Source organism: Hemitrygon akajei, chromosome 29 (assembly GCF_048418815.1).
Source record: "Hemitrygon akajei chromosome 29, sHemAka1.3, whole genome shotgun sequence".
Classification (NCBI taxonomy): Eukaryota; Metazoa; Chordata; class Chondrichthyes; order Myliobatiformes; family Dasyatidae; genus Hemitrygon; species Hemitrygon akajei.
This window is the reverse complement of record NC_133152.1, coordinates 34,507,463-34,528,179: the sequence shown is the minus strand read 5'-3', so window position 1 is coordinate 34,528,179 and position 20,717 is coordinate 34,507,463. Positions and strand designations below refer to the sequence as shown.

The 20,717-nt window shown below is 45.2% G+C and overlaps 1 protein-coding gene across 1 annotated transcript in view; it reads left to right on the top strand.

Annotated features, from left to right (window-relative positions):
* The window catches only part of LOC140718425 (uncharacterized), a 353,391-nt gene that overhangs the window by 320,347 nt on the left and 12,327 nt on the right, over nucleotides 1-20,717 (top strand). The window contains exons 26-30 of the mRNA XM_073032152.1: nucleotides 2,119-2,247; nucleotides 5,395-5,526; nucleotides 7,325-7,453; nucleotides 7,883-8,011; nucleotides 9,321-9,449. Of these exons, the coding sequence (XP_072888253.1) occupies nucleotides 2,119-2,247; nucleotides 5,395-5,526; nucleotides 7,325-7,453; nucleotides 7,883-8,011; nucleotides 9,321-9,449 (648 nt within the window). The remainder of the gene's footprint in view (nucleotides 1-2,118; nucleotides 2,248-5,394; nucleotides 5,527-7,324; nucleotides 7,454-7,882; nucleotides 8,012-9,320; nucleotides 9,450-20,717) is intronic.

Here is a 20,717-nt window from a genome sequence, read left to right as displayed (position 1 = left end):
AAAAAAAGAAATAGAGTACTTAGCTTAGTATTAGTTCAGTGGTGTTGTGTTAATTGGTAACTAGAAAGACATAATTTACAGTACTGTGCACAAGTCTAAGGCACCTAAGATACATACAGTATACGAGGGGTGATTGATAAGTTCGTGGCCTAAGGTAGAAGGAGTCAATTTTAGAAAACCTAGCACATTTATTTTTCAACATAGTCCCCTCCTACATTTACACACTTAGTCCGGCAGTCGTGGAGCATACGGATCTTGGACCTCCTGAAAGTGTCCACAGATGGGTGATTGATAAGTTCGTGGCCTGAGGTAGAAGGAGATGAGTTATACAGCTCTCGTTACATGCACATGCAGGTAAACTCTTTGAGTGATTATGCAGAAAGTTTGAAGTTAATAACTCATCTCCTTCTACCTTAGGCTACGAACTAATCAATCACCCATCTGTGGACACTTTCAGGAGGTCCAAGATCCGCATGCTCCATGACCGCTGGACTAAGTGTGTAAATGTAGAAAGAGACTATGTTGAAAAATAAATGTGCTTGGTTTTCTAAAAATGACTCCTTCTACCTTAGGCCACAAACTTATCAATCACCCCTCGTATACATATCTAAGCCTTTTGCACAGTATTTTAAGATGTCAAGACCATAGGCTCATCAAGTTTGCTTGAATTTGAGAAATATAAGACCATAAGCCATTCAGCCCATCAAGTCTGCTCTATCATTCCATCATGACTGATTTTTTTTATCCCTCTCAATTCCATTCTCCAGCTTTCTGTCTGTAACCTTTGACACCCTGACGAATCAAAACATAGTGGGATGTGAGTTAATACGATGGAGGGATATGGGGAAGTGAGTTAATAGGATGATAGTTTCCAAATTCCAAGTGAATCTTTTCTAATCTGAAACATAATCCACGCACCTTGTTCACTTCAGTAATTGGGAAATCTCAGCGCAGTTAAACACTTACTGGGAAATTGATAAAATGGCATCCATGTTCTGTTGCTACGCAATGAATTAAGAAATCAGCTCATTCTAGATCAGCATACACCAGCCAAAGTTACCGAGCAAAATGTATGTACAGGAGAAGGAATACAGAGAGGCAAAGAAAACTATAAAAATACCAGTATAGGTTTTCGCAAATACAACAGGGATGTTTTAAGTTTAAGGAAAACTGTAACACCCTCCTTTATTGTCCTCCAAACGCAGAACATAAAGCTCAGTAAAAAAGAAATCACATAATTACGTTATCATGTTAGGAAAGTGTGGTAAAAACTTCACATAGTTACATCATCATGTCAGTCCCGCCTCTTAAAGTGAACCCTGACTCAATGTTGGTGGTTGTGAATTATACACGTTTCCACCCATTATATGACCCTACACCAGTACCACACAATCAAACTAAAATTAAACTACAGGTAGTTAATCCATTTCTTTTTTCTAACAATGTTTCTGCAAATTCTTGAAGATGTAGCTTCCAGTGGTAATTGACAATGGAAGGCCTCAGCTCTGTAAGAGGAAATGCCATGGCCAAGATGTTTTGTTAGGACGAACGAATGGTTAAGAAAGCAAGTCCCATAAAGGAAAGAGTTCTCCAGCTGCGAGTCAGGTTAATCATAATTGCAGTGTGGCCACTTAACAAAAGACCATTCTCCAAAGCAGCCCCAGGGATACAGCTGAGAGAAACCATTAGTTCCTGCAGTTCACAGCTACTGTAACCTCCTGAAATCACTCCTTAAAGAATTTTCCTTTAATTTCCCCTTGATTTTACAATGGATGATGATTTGAAATTGTACACTTTGTGTTTTCTTTTTCTATTAGGCAAGTTATTTGTTGTAAGTTGTCAGATGAGAGACCAATATTGTCCCTGCTTCTGAGTTAGACCTATTGTCTTTGCATTGTGTCATAATTTATGGCAGACTCTAATAAATCATTTGACCAAATTTAGCCCCTCTCTTGTTACCCTAAATTAAAGCTTTTGCTCTGTCTGATACCACGTTTATAAAATGTGACTTGAAAGTTCTTGTTGAGAATTAGATTGAGGGAAAAGGTTAATAGGTCAGCACAAATTGCCTGTATGTGCTGTTAAGTCCTATGTTCTAATCCATATCTTCTCTTCCAGCTTGCTGGCCAGGTTACTATGGCGATAGCTGTGCGCAGCGATGTAACTGTTCCCCCCATCTCCCCTGCAACCATGTGACGGGTGAATGTGGCTGCCCCCCAGGGTTTACGGGCAACGGCTGTGAACTGAGTAAGTGTCTCACGACCTTTAACCTCACTGTATAGGTAATAAAACCAGATTATGTCAGATTCTGGAAGAGAAATGCTGGTGAATATTGTTGTGTCTCCATAATAAACCCAGTGTGGTGGCTCCATTGTAAAAGTAAAGATGGCATTGGCAATAATCTCAAATCATCCCACGTGAATCACTTTAGCTGCAGCAACTGTTTTGTTGTAAAGTGACATGCATGACAAGATGTTATAAACAGTAATGAGCCAAGGAATCATTTAATCAGTTGCAATGGAAATAATTTGGAAGATGTGTAGCTTGGATGGTTGATGGTTGGGTTGAATTGTTTGCCGACTTGGCCATTTTCTTGCAAATGTTCAAATGTTTCATCACCATGCAGGGAGACATCGTCAGTGCTTCGTTGATTGTGGTGTGTCCTTCAAATGCTTGGCCTTTATATACTTTTCAATCAGTGAATTGGACATTTCAGAAACTCAATTGTGATGTGGGGAGGAAACCTTGTTGCTGATTGGCTATGTGGCAAACTCCATTCGTGGTGGTCTGGAATTTTGCCCACATCAGCTCATAAATAGGATCGACGTCTATGGAATTGTTCACAGAAAACAACACTTCTAGGGACAAGGTTTCCTCCCCTAGAAGGCCAATCATTCAGAGGACACATAACAATCAACAGCGTGCTGATGATGTCTCCTCGTATGGTGGGGAAACGCTTGCAAGTAAAATGCCAAGATCAGAGATGAACTCAACCCGATCAGTTGCATTCTTTGATCAAGCAGTTTTGGCCAGGACACAGGGGAGAGCTGTGTTTGCATCATGTCACGGAATATGGACCAGTTACGAGAGGGGGAGGCAGTTGAAAGATGGCACCTGCGGCTGGGCAGTATTGCCTCACTCCTGGAAAGGACGATCCAGTGGAGTTGAGCTGCGGATCCCTGGAGTGAACCTTGAGTCGTGACCTGCTAAATGTTTTCAATGAGAACAAGGTCCCTCCTGCAAATGGCAGCCAGAATTTAATACCAGGCAGAATAAAATGTCACTGGAAATGATAAACCACAGCTGCTGTAAATCTTGAGCAACACACACAAAATGCTGAAAGAACTCAGCAAGTCAGGCAACATCTATGGACAGGTTGAGAGAACAGACGCCATTTTGGGCTGAGACCGTTATCATGACTGGAAAGCAAAGGGGCAGAAGACGGAATTAGTTGGTGTTAGAAGGTGTACAAGCTGGCAGGTGATAGATCAGACCAGGTGACGGGGAAGATATATGATGGGGGAGGGGGGACTGAGGTGAGATGTTGGGAGAGGTGATGGGTAGAAGAGAGGACACTGGACCAGGGAAGGAGGGGAACCAGTGGGAGTTGACGGGCAAGTGAGGAGAAGGGGAGAGAGGGTAGCCATAATGGGGAATGAGAAATAGGGGAGAGAGGTGAGTACCAGAAGTTAGAGAAATTGATGTACCTACCATTAGTTTGGAGGCCACCCAGACAGAGTATGAGGTGCTGCTCTTCCAACCTGAGCTCAGCCTCACTGTGGCAGTAGAAGAGGTCGTGGACAGACATATCAGAATGGGAATGGGAAGATGCTTTGAAATGGGCACTCATCAGGAGGTCCTACCTTTTGTGGCAGGCAGAGGAAGGTGCTCGATGCAGCAGAACCCAAGTCTGCAGCGGGTCTCACCGGTGTAAGGGACTGATGACTGAAAGCTGGATCAGAGGAAATCAGCGATGAACGTGTGAGAAACTGCGGCATAGGGAAGCACCGTAGATGAGTTGCTGGAGATAAGGCAGCAAACTCAGTTTAATCCTGACTTCTACTGCTGTCTGTATAGAACTTGGACATTCTCCCTGTGACTGTGTGGGTTCACTCCAGTCTCCACTTTCAAGGCCTATGGTGTGCAGGGCAACGACACAGTTGATGTAACGCTTTACAGTGCCAGAGATCAGAAGATGAGGGTTCAATTCCCACCACTGTCAGCAGGGAGTTTGTACGTTCTCCCCATAACTGTGTGGGTTTCCTCCCCCATTCCAAAGACATTCAGGTTAGGGTCAGGCAAGTTGTGGGCCTGTAATGGTGGCACTGGGAACATGGCAACACTTGCGGCTGCACCAGCTCATCTTTGGACCGTGTTGATGGTTGGCACAAAGGCGATGCAGTTCACTATGTGTTTCGATGTACCTGTGACAAATTAAGCTAATCTTTACTAAAGCCCTGAGCAAACTGATGGGAATACAGGAAGAATAAAATGGGATTAGTGTCAGGCCACTGTAAATTAACATTGTGGACTTCAGAATGGGAATCAGGTTTATTATCACTGGCATTGACATGAAATTTTTTAACTTAGCAGCGGTTCAATGCAATATATAATCTAGAAGAAAAAAGCAACATAAATTAATAATAATAAGTAAATCAATTACAGTATACATATATTGAATAGATTAAAAATCATGCAAAGAACAGAAATAATTGAGACTTGGTAGGTCAAAGGACCCAATTTAGCGATGTATGATTCTATGACTCTAAAATTGGTGTAGCAGTAATCTTACGTGTCACAGTTACGAGATGAACATCGAAGTTCAAGAGTAGAAAGAGTATGACTATGATTGGTTTATGCTTGTCTGTCAAACCCAAACCACTGACCTGTCTTTTCCCCTTCAATTAGTGCCAGAGGCTTAGTTTAGATGGCCACCAACTGAAGAGGAAAAGACACATTTCCCTTGGCACGTTCCTACTTTATTGCAGATCTCCAGGCACCCTAATTCCTCTTTCCTCTCTTCCCTCTGTGGAGCAGATGTTTCCTATGGTGGGACAGTCTAAAACCAGAGTACACATCCTCAGAATAGAGGGGTATCCTTTTAGAACAGCAATGAGGAGGAATTTCTTTAACCAGAGAGTGGTGAATCTGTGGAATTCTTTGCCACAGACAGCTGTAGAGACCAAGTCTTTATGTATATTTAAGGCAGAGGTTGATAGATTCTTGATTGGTTGGGTTATGAAGGGATACGGGGAGAAGGCAGGAGATTGGAGCTGAGAGGGAAATTGGATCAGTCATTATAAAATGGTGGAGCAGACTCGATGGGCCAAATGGCCTAATTCTGCTCCTATATCTTATGCTCTCTCACGACCTTACTTCCTTCTCTTTCCACAGCCTGCCTGCCGGGTACCTATGGGCAGAACTGTAACCAGGTATGCCAGTGTTCTGCCCAGAACCAGCAATGCCACCCAGTCAGCGGAGAGTGCATCTGTGCACCTGGTTACCATGGAGAAAGCTGCAACCTGAGTGAGTTCTACTGAGCTTGTTATAACTCTGTGACCCACAGAAAGTCAATAGCAACGTCAAAGTTAGTCAGAGTGAAGTGGTGAGAAATAGGAACGGAAGGTTTGTGCACTTTTTAATTAATTAATTTAATTGTTGAGGTACAGCTTGGAGTAGGCCCCTCTGGCTCTTTGAACCACACTGTCCAGCCAATTTAATCCTAGCCTAATTATGCGACAATTTACAATGACCAATTAACCCCCAACTGGTACGTCTTTGGACTGTGGGAGGAAACCGGAGCACCTGGCGGAAACCCACACAGGGAGAATGTCCAAACTCCTTACAGGCAGTGGCGGGAATTGAACCTGGGTCACTGGTACTGTAAAGTGTTGTGCTGATCACTCTGTCTCCATGCTGCCCCATGTAAGCTTTATGGCATCTTAAAGTGACGTAAGAATGCTTAAAATCCTTTATAGTCAATCATGCAATGTTCTGACTCGTAATATAATGTTGAAAATGCACCCTCCCTCAAACTACTACCGCAATGGCCATAAGGGCAGCTTCAGAGGTGCTAAATGAGAAACAAATATTTTATTTTATTAAGGGATGCAATGAGCCCACACTGCCCAATTACACCCATGTGACCATGTGACTAAGCAAAATGTCTGATTTTTGTTTTAAATAATGCCACTCTTTCACGCCCACTTAAGAGAGCAGGTGGGCCCTCAATTTAACATCTCGTCTGAGGGCAACACCTCAGGGAAGCTCAGCATTGCATTGTAGTGTTGGCATCAGATCTTGGGGACAATCGCCTCCTGATGCAGTTGGCGGAGGGAGGGCACTGACTGAAGCTCCAGTAGAATAGGGAAGATGCCCATTCTGGACGAGAGGTGAGGACAGAATTGGAGCTGAACACTGAGGTCCAGTAGACTGATGACAGCCCCAACTCAATCAATAGTGGTGAGTGCTCTTCGTGTTGGCGGAGAGAGTGTACCTCCAGTAATCAAACCAATTAATGATTTAATGGAGTCTGGGGTTTTGAATAAGTTGCTGATGTAGAATGGCCAGTAAATAATGATCACAGACATCACAAACAAGAGAAAATCTGCAGCTGCTGGAAATCCAAGCAACACGCACACAAAATGCTGGGGGAGCTCAGCAGGCCAGGCAGCATCTATGGAAAAAAGTACGAAGGGTCTCAGCCCGAAATGTTGACTGTATTTTTTTCCATAATTGCTGCCCAGCCTGGGGAGTCCCTCCAGCAGTTTGTGTGTGTTAACACCGATATCAGATGGTTAAAAGAATCGGAGGTGACATAAAGCAGGTGATCCAACAGGTTCCAGTGATTAAGAACACCCTGAATGGACAGTGCAAGCAGATTTAATGAAAGCAGAGGGAGCTGGAGGAGAATATATTGCAGGGCAATGGAGAAAGAACAGGAGGGAGACTAATTGGAAAAACCCTTCAAAGAGCCACACTTGCACATTGGGATGAATGGCTTTCTTTTGTGTTGTGTCATCCTGAACTGATGGAGGTAATTGTGACTACATCAACACCATAGTTAAAAGGTTTTAAAAATTTAAAAATATTTTTCTAATATCTCTTCATGGTACCTCCAGGATACATGCTCTTTCAACTCTGGCAAAAGAGACCTCTTAGTACTTAGTAATTTGTACCGAGCAATCTGCTTTGGTGCTGAAGGAGCCAACATTGAAACAGTGGGTGGGTAATGCTGGTGTGAGGAGTAGTGCGTCAAATCTTGGCAGGGAGGGCTGGTTTCCTGACTGTCCTGTGACACCCTGTTCCTACAACAAACTTCCAGGATGTCCAGCTGGAAGATACGGATCCAACTGTGTTCAGGAATGTCGGTGCCTGAATAGGGGCCTTTGTGAGACAGTGACAGGAACATGTGTCTGTCCACCTGGGTACATCGGGGCAGACTGCAATCAGAGTAAGTAAATGGCAGCTCAGCGTGGACCTGACTGGGAAAGGGGTTGGACCTGACTGTGGGAGAGAGGGTGGATGTCGCTGGATTGCGAGGAGGGGATCTGACTGAATGGAGGGGGTTTATTTACTTACTGAGTTCGAGCCACATCACCCAGTAATCCCTGATTTAATCCTCACAATGAACAATTAAACTACCAGCCAGTACATCCTAGGACTGTGGGAGGAGACGGGAGCACCCAGAGGAAACCCACACGGTCACGGGGAGAACGTACAAACTCCTTACGGGCAGTGGCAGGAATTGAACCCGGGTCACTGGTACTGTAAAGTGTTGTGCTAACCACTACGCTGACTTCACCGGGGGGGGGGGGGGGGGGGGGGGGGGGGAGGGACTGCGCTACTCTGGGCTCATGCTGTGCCTGTTTGCTACTCACAGCCTGCCCTGCTGGTCACTACGGGATGGACTGCGCTCTCATCTGTTCCTGTGGGGAAGGAGCGAGATGTGACCACGTAACCGGGTGGTGCACCTGCCCAGCGGGAAGAACTGGCTCCCAGTGCCAGCACGGTAAGTCTGAACAATGGGGCCTTTGGATCTGGGGTAGGCAAGGTAGGGTGGGTGTGTGTTTCTGATCACCAGCTGTTTCCCCAGAATGTGCAGTTCCAGGCCTGCACAGTTTCAGTGCCAGAGTTCAAGCAAGTATATGTCTGTACAAATGGCTCCTCACAGACTGCCCACAGAATCTCACATGCTCTGGGTCCCGGCGGTGACTGAGGAAGCTGCTCTACTCTCCATTCCTTCACTCAGGTCCAGCCCCTGGGCATGTTCGGCAGTAGGGTGGAGAATGGGCATCATTGTGGTCCCAGGAGCCTGGTGAGAGAACAGTGGAGGGTAATGAGAGATTGGTAAATGGTACGGGAGCCGGTAAGAAAGACTGAGCAGGGATGAGGATGTAAGGGAGGGGGGAGGATGCGTGAGTGTGGCGAAGAGTGAGGATGTTGGGAGGGGGGATGAAGGTGTAGGGGGTGAGAGATGTGGGGAGGGTTAAGAATGTGGGGAGAGGTCAAGATGTAGGAACAGATATGAAGGTATGGGGGCAGGTAAGTACATATATATAGCTAGGATGCCAAGACTTTTGCACAGCACTGTGTATTGTCCTGACGAAGGGTCTCGGCCTGAAACGTTGACTGCTCATTTCCACGGATGCTGCCCGACCTGCTGAGTTCCTCCAGCTTGTTGTACGTGTTGCTTTGAGCCCAGCATCTGCAGAGTATTTTGTGTTTACTATATATTATGTCTTTATATATTATGTCTTTACAGTTACAAAATAATACTTAGTACTCCTGAGCTAAATCAAAGCTAAGTACTCTTATTTCCGTTTCCCACAAACCTTCCTATTTTAACCAATATACAGTACTGAGAGAAACTCTGAGGCACCCTTAGCCATATATACAGGTATGTGCCTAAGACGTTTGCCCAATACTGTTGGTGGAGTAGCAAGTGAAGAAGCTGTGTGAACATGTGGGGCATTGAATGGTTTGTATAAAGAAGTGACTATCTTGGGCAGAGGCTGGTGGTGCGGAGAGGGAAATGTGAAGAGGTTAAATGGTCCTGGGCTGGGATGTATGAGAGGGTATGTTGTCCTGGAAATTGGCAGTGGGAGGTGTGGTGATCTGAGAAGAATCTACTCTATCCATAGGCTGCATAAGGTGACCCGATGTAGGTCCATTTGTCCGAAGACCAGGTGTAGACGCTCTGCCTTCACTGGGTCCTGGACTAGAACCTGACGTTAGATCTGAGCTCTGGCCTCAGACTCACGGTGGCCCAGTATCAGTGGATGTTGCTTGTAACATAACCCGCTGCCTTGTGTGTTCAGTGTGCCCCAAAGACAGGTTCGGCGACGGGTGTCAGGACGTCTGTGCCTGCAGAAATGGTGGATTGTGCAGTCCAATCAACGGCTCCTGTTCCTGTGGCCTGGGCTGGACCGGACCCCACTGTGAGCAAGGTGAGGGGTCATACAAGTTTTGGGAATGGGTTGGTGTGGAAGTTTTCAACCACTCAAACTTCTTTCCTCCATTCATTAAAATAATGGCTGATCCAGTGGTAACCTCAGTAATATTCATCCACCCCCTTTGAGGAAGAGCATTTCAGACACTCAAGACCCTCTCAGAGCAAAGGTCTTTTTTTTAAACATCTCTGCCCTAGGTGGATAAGCCATTAGTTTTAAACAGTAACTTCCAGGTTTCTTCACGAGGAAACATCCTCCCCACATCCACCCTCTCCCAGACACCTCAGATAACCTTCTGAAGCATAACCTTCCTCCATAGAACACTACGGCACAGTACAGGCCCTTCAGCCCTCCATGTTGTGCCGACCCATATAATCCTTAAAAAAAAGTACTAAACCCACCCTACCCCATAACCCTCTATTTTTCTTTCATCCATGTGCCTGTCCAAGAGGCTCTTAAATACCCCTAATGTTTTAGCCTCCACCACCATCCCTGGCAAGTCATTTCAGGCACCCACAACCCTCTGTGTAAAAAAAAAACTTACCCCGATGTCGCCCCTAAATTTCCCTCCCTTAATTTTGTACCTATGCCCTCTGGTGTTTGCTATTGGTGCCCTGGGAAACAGGTACTGACTATCCACCCTATCTATGCCTCTCATGATCTTGTAGGCCTCTATCAAGTCCCCTCTCATTCTTCTACGCTCCAAAGAGAAAAGTCCCAGCTCCGCTAACCTTGCTTCATATGACTTGTTCTCCAATCCAGGCAACATCCTGGTAAATCTCCTCTGCACCCTCTTCATAGCTTCCACATCCTTCCTATAATGAGGTGACCAGAATTGAACACAATACTCTTAAGTGCGATCTCACCAGAGATTTGTAGAGTTGCAACATGACCTCTCTACTCTTGAACTCAATCCCCCTGTTAATGAAGCCAAGCAACTTCGAGCTCTCCTAAATCCTTTCTTTAGCGCCTTCCTGGCTACCCTATATTTCTAATAAGCCCCTCCTACTTCCTGCTTCTTATATCTAACATATGCTTCCTTTTTCCTCTTGACGATTTGCCTCACATGTTTCGTCAGCCATGGTTCCCTTTCCTACCATTTTTTCCTTGCCTCAGTGGGACAAACCTATCCTGAACCCAGCTCAAGTGTTCCCTAAACTTCTCCCACATTACTTCTGTGCTTTCCCCTTTGAACATCTGTTTCCAATTTACTCTCGCTAGTTCCTGCCTCATCCCTTCAAAGTTAGCACTTTACCATTTTGTCTGATTTTATCCCTTTCCATAGCTATAATCTCTGCACTCACATTCTGATTCCCACCCTCTGACAGACCAGTTTAAACCCTCCCCAACAGCTCTATCAAACCTGCCCACCAGAATATTGGTCCCCCTGGGATTCAAGTGCAACACGTCCTTTTTGTACAGGTCACACCAGCCCCAAAAGAGGTCCCAATGATCCAGAAATCTGAATCCCTGCCCCCTGCTCCAATCCCTCAGCCACACATTTATCCTCCACCTCATTCTATTCCTATTCTCACTGTCGCGTGGCACAGGCAGTAATCCCGAGATTACTACCTTTGAGGTCCTGCTTTTCAACTTCCTTCCTAACTCTCTGTAGTCTTCTTTCAGGACCTCTTCCCTTTTCCTACCTATGTCATTGGTACCAATATGTACCACGACCTCTGGCTGTTCTCCCTCCCACCGCAGGATATCTTGGATGTGATCAGAAACATCTCGGACCCTGGCACCTGGGAGGCAAGCTACCATCCAAGTTTCTTTCCTGCGTCCACAGAATCGCCTGTCTGAACCCCTGACTATAGAGTCCCCTATCACTACTGCCATCCTCTTCCTTTCCCTACCCTTCTGTGCCAGACGCACAGCCACTGTCGCTTCCCCCAGGTAGGCTGTCCCCCCCCAACAGTACTCAAATAGGAGTACTTATTGTCAAGGGGTACAGCCACAGGGGTACTCTCTAGTACCTGACTCTTCCCCTTCCCTCTCCTGACTATGACCCATTTTTCTGTCCTGCCTATCTAAGAATTAAATGTCTCTAATGCCTCCACCAATACCACTGGCAGTGCAATTCATACACCTGCCACTCTCTGTGCAAAAAATAAAATACCTCTGGAACCCCTCCCACCCATACTTTCCTCCAATCATCTTAAAATTATGCATTCTCACATTAGTCAGTTGCAGCTTGGGAAAGATGTCTGTGGCTGTCCATTTGATCTGCACTTCTTACCATCAAGTCACCTCTCACCCTCCTTTGCTCCAGCTCACTCAACCTATCTTCATAAGACATGTTGTGTAACCCAGGCAGTAATCTGGCAAATCTCCTCTACACCTCCATTCAGTTCATCTTTTACAATAAACAATAATGTTCTATTAGCTTTCCTCACTGCTCTCTATGCCTGCACATTTTGCAAACCGTGTACCAGGACCTTAATCCCGTAGTACATCGCGGCTTGATACAGCAACTACTCTGCCCGTGACACAGCTCAGCACATCATGAAAACCACCATCCCCTCCCTGGACTCTGTCTACACTTCTCCCTGCCTCTGTAAAGCAGCCAGCATAATCAAAGAGTTCACCCACCCCTCTTCTCACACCACCGTTCCTCCCCCCACCCCCAGCTCCCATCAGGCAGAAAATACAAAAGATCACTTGAGATTCTGTAATCTCTCACCATTTGGATAACACGTTTCTTTGTCTTCTTGCCAAAATGGACAATTTCACACTTCCCACATGATGATTCTCTGAAAGACTCTGACAGAAGCACTCATATGAAGCTGATGACAGTTCCTGGAATACTGTACCAAGACAATATAGTAAACAAAAATTGAACTTGAAATGTTGTGATTATGGTTGATCAGAAGTCAAATTTAAATTGAAAGCAATCACTTCTAAAGTTCAAATTGCAGAGCTTAAAGGATAGACTGCCTTATCACTTGTAGCACATAGAAACATAGAAAACCTACAGCGCAATATAGGCCCTTCGGCCCACAAAACTGTGCTGAACATGCCCCTACCTTAGAAATTACTAGGCTTACCCATAGCCCTCCATTTTTCTAAGCTCCATGTACCTATCCAAAAGTTTCTTAAAAGATCCTATCGTATCCGCCTCCACCACCATTGCCGGCAGCCCATTCCATGCACTCACCACTCTCTGAGTAAAAAACTTACCCCTGACATCTCCTCTGTACCTACTCCCCAGCACCTTAAACCTGTGTCCTCTTGTGGCAACCATTTCAGCCAGACCCGTAGGTACCTTCAGGACACTCTGAAAAGGGAGAAAAATGCCTGAGGCACCATGATCAAGTTATTGTTGGGTGAGACATTACAGGCAGGATATTACTGGACCCTGTGACAAGGGAACTGAGACCTTGTGATCAGCTATTATTAGACTCAAGCTTTAGAAACATAGTAAACCTACAGCACAATACAGGCCCTTCAGCCCACAAAGCTGTGCCAAGCATGTCCTTACCTTAGAAACTACCTAGCGTTACCCATAGCCCTCTATTTTTCTAAGCTCCATGTACCTATTCAGGAGTCTCTTAAAAGACCCTATTGTATCTGCCTCCAACACCGTCGCTGGCAGCCCATTCCACGCACTCACCACACTGAGTAAAATACTTACCCCTGACATCTCCTCTGTACCTACTTCCAAGCCCCTTAAAACTGTGCCCTCTCATGTTAGCCATTTCAGCCCTGGGGAAAAGCCTCTGACTATCCACACAATCAATGCATCTCATCATCTTATATGCCTCTATCAGGTCACCTCTCATTCTCTGTCGCTCCAAGGAAAAAAGGCCAAGTTCACTCAACCTCTTCTCATAAGGCATGCTCCCCAATCCAGGCAACATCCTTGTAAATCTCCTCTGCACCCTTTCTATGGTTTCCACATCCTTCCTGTAGTGAGGTGACCAGAACTGAGCACAGTACTCCAAGTGGGGTCTGACCAGGGTCCTATATAGCTGCAACATTACCTCTCGACTCCTAAATTCAATTCCATGATTGATGAAGGTCAATACACTGTACGCCTTAACCACAGAGTCAACCTGCGCAGCTGCTTTGAGTGTCCTATGAACTCGGACCCCAAGATCCCTCTGATCCTCCACACTGCCAAGAGTCTTACCATTAATACTATATTCTAACATCATATTTGACCTACCAAAATGAACCACTTCACACTTATCTGGGTTGAATTCCATCTGCCACTTTTCAGCCCAGTTTTGCATCCTATCAATGTCCCTCTGACAGCCCTCCACACTATCCACAACACCTCCAACCTTTGTGTCATCAGCAAACTTACTAACCCATCCCTCCACTTCCTCATCCAGGTCACTTATAAAGATCACAAAGGGTAGGGGTCTCAGAACAGATCCTTGAGGCACTCCATTGGTGATGAAGCTCCATGCAGGATATGACCCATCTACAACCACTCTTTGCCTTATGTGGGCAAGCCAGTTCTGGATCCACAAAGCAATGTCCCCTTGGATCCCATGCCTCCTTACTTTCTCAATAAGCCTTGCATGGGGTACCTTATCAAATGCCTTGCTGAAATCCATATACACTACATCTGCTGCTCTTTCTTCATCAATGTGTTTTGTCACATCCTCAAAAAATTCAATCAGCTGGTAAGGCAGGACCTACCCTTGACAAAGCTATGCTGACTATTCCTAATCATATTATGCCTCTCCAAATGTTCATAAATCCTGCCTGTCAGGATCTTCTCCATCAACTTACCAACCACTGAGGTAAGACTCACTGGTCTATCAGGTTTGCAACTCCATTCCACACTTAGTAGAAGCTAGAGGCTGTTGATGGTTTGATCATGGTGTTGAATATTTCTACGAACCCAGTTTAGTCCTCCTTCAGTGTTGAACATCACCACACCGCTGGCTTTCACGGACAACCACTGTGGCATTGGCTACTTGGTTCTCCTCCATATTTTGCTGAGGAATCATTTGAACCAAAAGGTTCTGTAGCCAAACCTACAAAGTGACAATGGATGGAACTTTGACTCCACCATGAGACTAAAGAAATCACCGATTTAGTCATCACCAATTTTTACTGATGTACCACAGAAAGCACCTACCTGGCTGCATCGCATCATCGTACGGCAACTGCTCTGCCCGTGACCTCAGCAAACAACAAGGAGTTGTGGGCACAGCTCAGCACATGCTCTCATCCATGAACTCCACCTATATACACCATATACATATGCACCATATACACTTCTCACTGCCTCCGTAAGTCAGCCAGCATCTTAATGTTTTAATGAACTAGTGATTTCATTATCTTCTGAAGGACTTGGTGAGCTTAACTTTCAGCATGCAGGTAGGGGACCTTTAAGTTGACAAAGGTATATCGCAACGGCTGAGAGGGAGGACAGAAGGACTTCTTGCTAGATTGAAACACCGTGGCATGAAATTCTGTCCACCCAGCATCCAGTTAACAAATATACAGTCATTGGAGGACAAGATCGAGGACCTAGTGGCAAGATTGCTGTATCGGACAGAAATGAGGAATTGCTGTGTTCTGTGTTTCATGGAGAGATGGACCACTCTGGACGTGCTGGATATTTTGGTAAGATCCAAAGGCTTCTTGAGACTGGACTGCTGATTTGGAGAAAGCAAAACGAGTCAGTGTTTCCTGATAAACTATTTGTGCTACTCGAATGCAGTGGTCTTGTTTACTCTTGCTCCCCAACCTGGAAGATCTGAGGATTAAGTGCCATCTGTTCTCACTACCAAGAAAGTTCTCCTACGCTATCCAGACTACAATTCATGTAGCGCCATTGGCAGACGTTTAAAAAGTACTCGATATATTGAATATCGTGATTAGCAAACAAAAAAACAGCCTATCCCGACTCCTTTCAAATCATAGTCCTGGATTTTATTCAAGCTTGTTTGAAGTAATCTCTTATCATCAACATATCACCAGCAGACCAGGGGTCCCAATGCAGTCGACCACTTTTGCACTATGATTAAGAATGCCTTCCGTTCCATGCCCAGACTATATTTTGGGAAATCTGATGACTTAGCTGTCCCCCTCCTACCTGCAAACTGGTAGAGGCTAAAGAGCAAGGCTCCAGAAACAAGGACAGCAAAGAGGTGGGAGGCTGAGGAGCGGCTATGGGATTGCTTCGAGTTGGTGGACTGGGCCATGTTCAAACACTCAGAGGATCTGAACGAATATGCCACGGTTGTCATGGACTTGATAAAACCAGTCGTAGATGAGTGTGGCCCCACAAACTCATCCAGGGTCTTCCCTAACCGGAAGCTCTGGATGATCTGCAGTCTGCTGAGGGTCAGACCAGTGGCTTTCAGGTAAAACTCTGCTGTCTGAGTTGTAGTTTACACCAAGCCACTAGGTTCCAACATCTTCACTTCTACTCTATACGTTTCAGATGTGTATTTAAAAACTCACTTCCAACCAGGTTTTGGTCACTACTGTATTCCAATATATTTCTGATATCTAAAGTCGATCTTGCCTCAGACTTCCGAAGCCGGCACTTTCACTGGCTGTTGGGAAAGCCAAAAGGCTGGAAAAACAGAAAGAGGTTCTTCAGTCCATGATATCTACGCCTATCGATACTAATCTCAGTTGCTTGCACCAATTCCATCCACCTCTATGCCAGGGGTTCTCAACCTGGAGCCCGCAGATCCCTTGCTTAGTGGTTTTGGTCAATGGCATAAAAATGGTTGGAAATCCCTGCTCTAAAACTTTCTCATTTAAGTACCTGTTAAGAGGTAACAGGTATCCTTTGACGTTTCATTATAGATACAGTACTGTGCAAAGTCATATATATGTAGATGAATTGAATTGACTTTGTTTCTTATATCCTTCACATGGAACCATAGAACATTACAGCACAGAAACGGACCTTTTGGCCCTTCTTGGCTGTGCCGAACCATTTTCTGCCTAGTCCCACTGACCTGCACATGGCCCATATCTCTCCATACCCCTCTCATCCATGTACCTGTCCAAGTTTTTCTTAAATGTTATAAGTGAGCCCGCATTTACAACTTCATCTGGCAGCTCATTCCACGCTCCCACCACTCTCTGTGTGAAGAAGCCCCCCCCCCCCCCCCTCTAATGTTCCCTTCAAACTTTTCCCCCTTCACCCTTAACCCATGTCCTCTGGTTTTTTTCTCCCCTAGCCTCAGTGGAAAAAGCCTGCTTGCATTCACTATATCTATACCCATCATAATTTTATATACCTCTATCAAATCTCCCCTCATTCTTCTACGCTCCAGGGAATAAAGTCCTAACCTAGTCAACCTTTCTCTGTAACTCAGTTTCTCAAGTCCCGGCAACATCCTTGTAACCTTCTCAGCACTCTTTCAACCTTATTAATATCCTTCCTGTAATTCGGTGACCAAAACTGCACACAATACTCCAAATTCAGTCTCACCAATGTCTTATACAACCTCACTGTTACATTCTAACTCTTATACTCAATACTTTGATTTATAAAGGCCAATGTACCAAAAGCTCTCTTTACTACCCCATCTACCTGTGACGCCACTTTTAGGGAATTTTGTATCTGTATTCCTAGATCCCTCTGTTCTACTGCACTCCTCAGTGCCCTACCATTTACCTTGTATGTTCTACCTTGGTTTTTCCTTCCAAAGTGCAATACCTCACACTTGTCTGTATTAAACTCCATCTGCCATTTTTCGGCCCATTTTTCCAGCTGGTCCAGATCCCTTTGCAAGCTTTGAAAACCTTCCTCACTGTCCACTACACCTCCAGTCTTTGTATCATCAGCAAATTTGCTGATCCAATTTACCACATTATCATCCAGATCATTGATATAGATGACAAATAACAACGGACCAAGCACTGATCCCCATGGCACATCACTAGTCACAGGCCTCCACTCAGAGAAGCAATCCTCCACTACCACTGACTGGCTTCTCCCATTGAGCCAATGTCTAATCCAATTTACTACCTCTCCCTGTATAGCTAGCGAATGAATTTTCCTAACTAACCTCCCATGCAGGACTTTGTCAAAGGCCTTACTGGTCCATGTAGACAACATCCACTGCCTTCCCTTCATCCACTTTCCTTGTAACCTCCTCGAAAAACTCTAATAGATTTGTTAAACATGACCTACTACGCACAAAGCCGTGTTGACTCTCCATAATAAGTCCCTGTCTATCTAAATACTTGTAGACCCTATCTCTTAGTACTCCTTCCAATAATTTACCTACTACCGACGTCAAACTTACTGGCCTATAATTTCCTGGACGGAAGAACATGAGCTATCCTCCAATCCTCCGGCACCTCACCCGTAGATACTGACATTTTAAATATATCTGCCAGGGTCCCTGCAATTTCAACACTAGTCTCCTTCAAGGTTCGAGGGAATACCCTGTCAAGTCCTGGGGATTTATCTACTCTGATTTACCTCAAGATAGCAAGCAGCTCCTCCTCTTCAATCTGTATAGGTTCCATGACCTCACTACTTGTTTGCCTCATTTCCATTGACTCCATGCCAGTTTTCTTAGTAAATACAGATGCAAAAAACCCATTTAAGATCTCCCCCATTTCTTTTGGTTCCATACATAGCCGACCACTTTGATCCTCAAGAGAACCAATTTTATCCCTTACTATCCCTTACTATACCTGTAGAAGCTCTTTGGATTATCCTTTACCTTGACTGCCAAAGTTACCTCATGTCTTCTTTTAGCCCTCCTGATTTCTTTCTTAAGTATTTTTTTGCACTTTTTCTCAAAGTACCTTATTTGCCTCATTTCCTATACATGTCATACATTTTTCTCTTCTTCTTTATCAGAGTTCCAATATCGCTCGAGAACCAAGGTTCCTTATTCTTATTCACTTTGCCTTTAATCTTGACAGGAACATACAAACTCTGCACTCTCAGAATTTCTCCTTTGAAGGCCTCCCACTTACCAATCACATCCTTGCCAGAGAACAACCTGTCCCAATCCACACTTTTTAGATCATTTCTCATTTCTTCAAATTTGGCCTTTTTCCAGTTTAGAACCTCAACCCAAGGACCCCAGATCTATCTATCCACGATCAAGTTGAAACTAATGGTGTTATGATCACTGGAACCAAAGTGTTCCCCTACACACACTTTTGTCACCTGTCCTAACTCATTTCCTAATAGGAGATCTAATATTGCAACCTCTCTAGTCGGTACTTCTATATATTGATTTAGAAAACTTCCCTGTACACATTTTACAAACTCTAACCGGTCTAGACCTTTAATAGTATGGGAGTCCCAATCAATATGTGGAAAATTAAAATCCCCTACTATCACAACTTTATGTTTCCTGCAGTTGTCTGCTATTTCTCTGCAGATTTGCTCCTCCAATTCTCGCTGACTATTGGGTGGTCTATAATACAACCCCATTAATGTGGTAAAACAACACACACAAAATGCTGGTAGAACACAGCAGGCCAGGCAGCATCTATAGGGAGAAGCGCTGTCGATGTTTCGGGCCGAGACCCTTCGTGAGTCCTGACCTGGCCTGCTGTGTTCTACCAGCATTTTGTGTGTTGTTTGAATTTCCAGCATCTGCAGATTTCCTCGTGTTTGCCCATTAATGTGGTCATACCTTTCCTGTTTCTCAGCTCCACCCATATGGCCTCGGTAGACGAGCCCTCTAATCTGTCCTGCCTGAGCACTGCTGTAACACTATCCCTGACTAGCAATGCCACCCCCCCGCCACCCTTCATCCCTCTGCCTCTATCACGTCTGAAACATCAGAACCCTGGAACATTAAGCTACCAGTCCTGCCCCTCCTGTAGCCAAGTTTCACTAATGGCTACAATGTCATAATTCCACGTGTCAATCCACGCCCTCAGCTCATCAGCCTTCCCCACAATACTCCTCGCATTAAAATAGACACACCTCAGAAGATTATTACCACCACACACAACCCTTCTATTTGTGACTTTGCATAAAACTTTAACATTTATTTTCACCCCCACTCCACTATCTACTCTAGCACTCTGGTTCCCATCCCCCTGCAAATCTAGTTTAACCCCACCCCCCAATAGCACTAACAAACCTCCCTGCAAGGATATTGGTCTCCCTGTAGTTCATGTGTAACCTGTCTCTTGCCCCAGATGAGGTCCCAATGATCCTGAAATCTGAAACCCTGCCCCCTACACCAGTTCCTCAGCCATGTGTTCATCCTCCAGAGCATCCTATTCTTACCCTCACTGGCACGTGGCACAGGTAGCAATCCTGAGATTACCACCCTCGAGGTCCTGCTTTTTAACTTCCTACCAAGTTATCTATACTCACTCTTCAGGACCTCCTCACTCTTTCTTCCTACGTCATTGGTACCGATGTGTACCATGACATCTGGCTGATCCCCCTCCCACTTCAGAATGCCATGCACACGATCTGAGACATCCCTGACCCTAGCACCCGGGAGGCAACAAACCATTCGGGAGTCTCTGTCGCGACCACAGAATCTCCTGTCTGTACCTCTAACTATCGAGTCCCCTATCACTACCGCTCTCCTCTTCTTCCCCCTCCCTTCTGCACTGCAGAACCAGACTCAGTGCCAGAGATCCGGCTGCCACAGCTTGTCCCAAGTAAGTCACCCCCCCCCCCCCCCACCAGTATCCAAATCGGTATACTTGTTGTTGAGGGGAATAGCCACAGGGGAGCCCTGCTCTACCTGCCCTTTCCCTTTTCCTCGCCTGACGGTAACCCAATTACCTGTGCACTGCTCCTTTGGCGTAACTGCCTCCCTGTAGCTACTACTATAAACTCCTCATTCTCCCAAATGATCTGGAGGTCATCCAGCTCCTGCTCCAGTTCCCTAACATAAGTGAGGAGTAAAAATCTTTACGTTATGTCTCTATCTAAATGTGCAATGTGATATTTATAGCAACTTATAATAAATAGTACATACAACAGGACAGTCAATATAACATAGAAATACAGTTGTGTCAGCGTGAATTAATCAGTCTGATGGCCTGGTGGAAGAAGCTGTCCTGGAGCCTGTTGGTCCTGGTCTTTATGCTGCGGTACCGTTTCCCGGGTGGTAGCAGCTGGAACAGTTTGTGGTTGGGGTGACCTGGGTCCCCAGTGATCCTTAGGGCCCTTTTTTTACACCTGTCTTTGTAAATTTCCTGAATAGTAGGAAGTTCACAACTACAGATACGCTGTGTTGTCCACACCACTCTCTGCAGAGTCCTGCGATTACAGTACAGACTCTGTACCAGAGTCCTGGTACAGTTCCCATACCAGGGAGTGATACAAACAGTCAG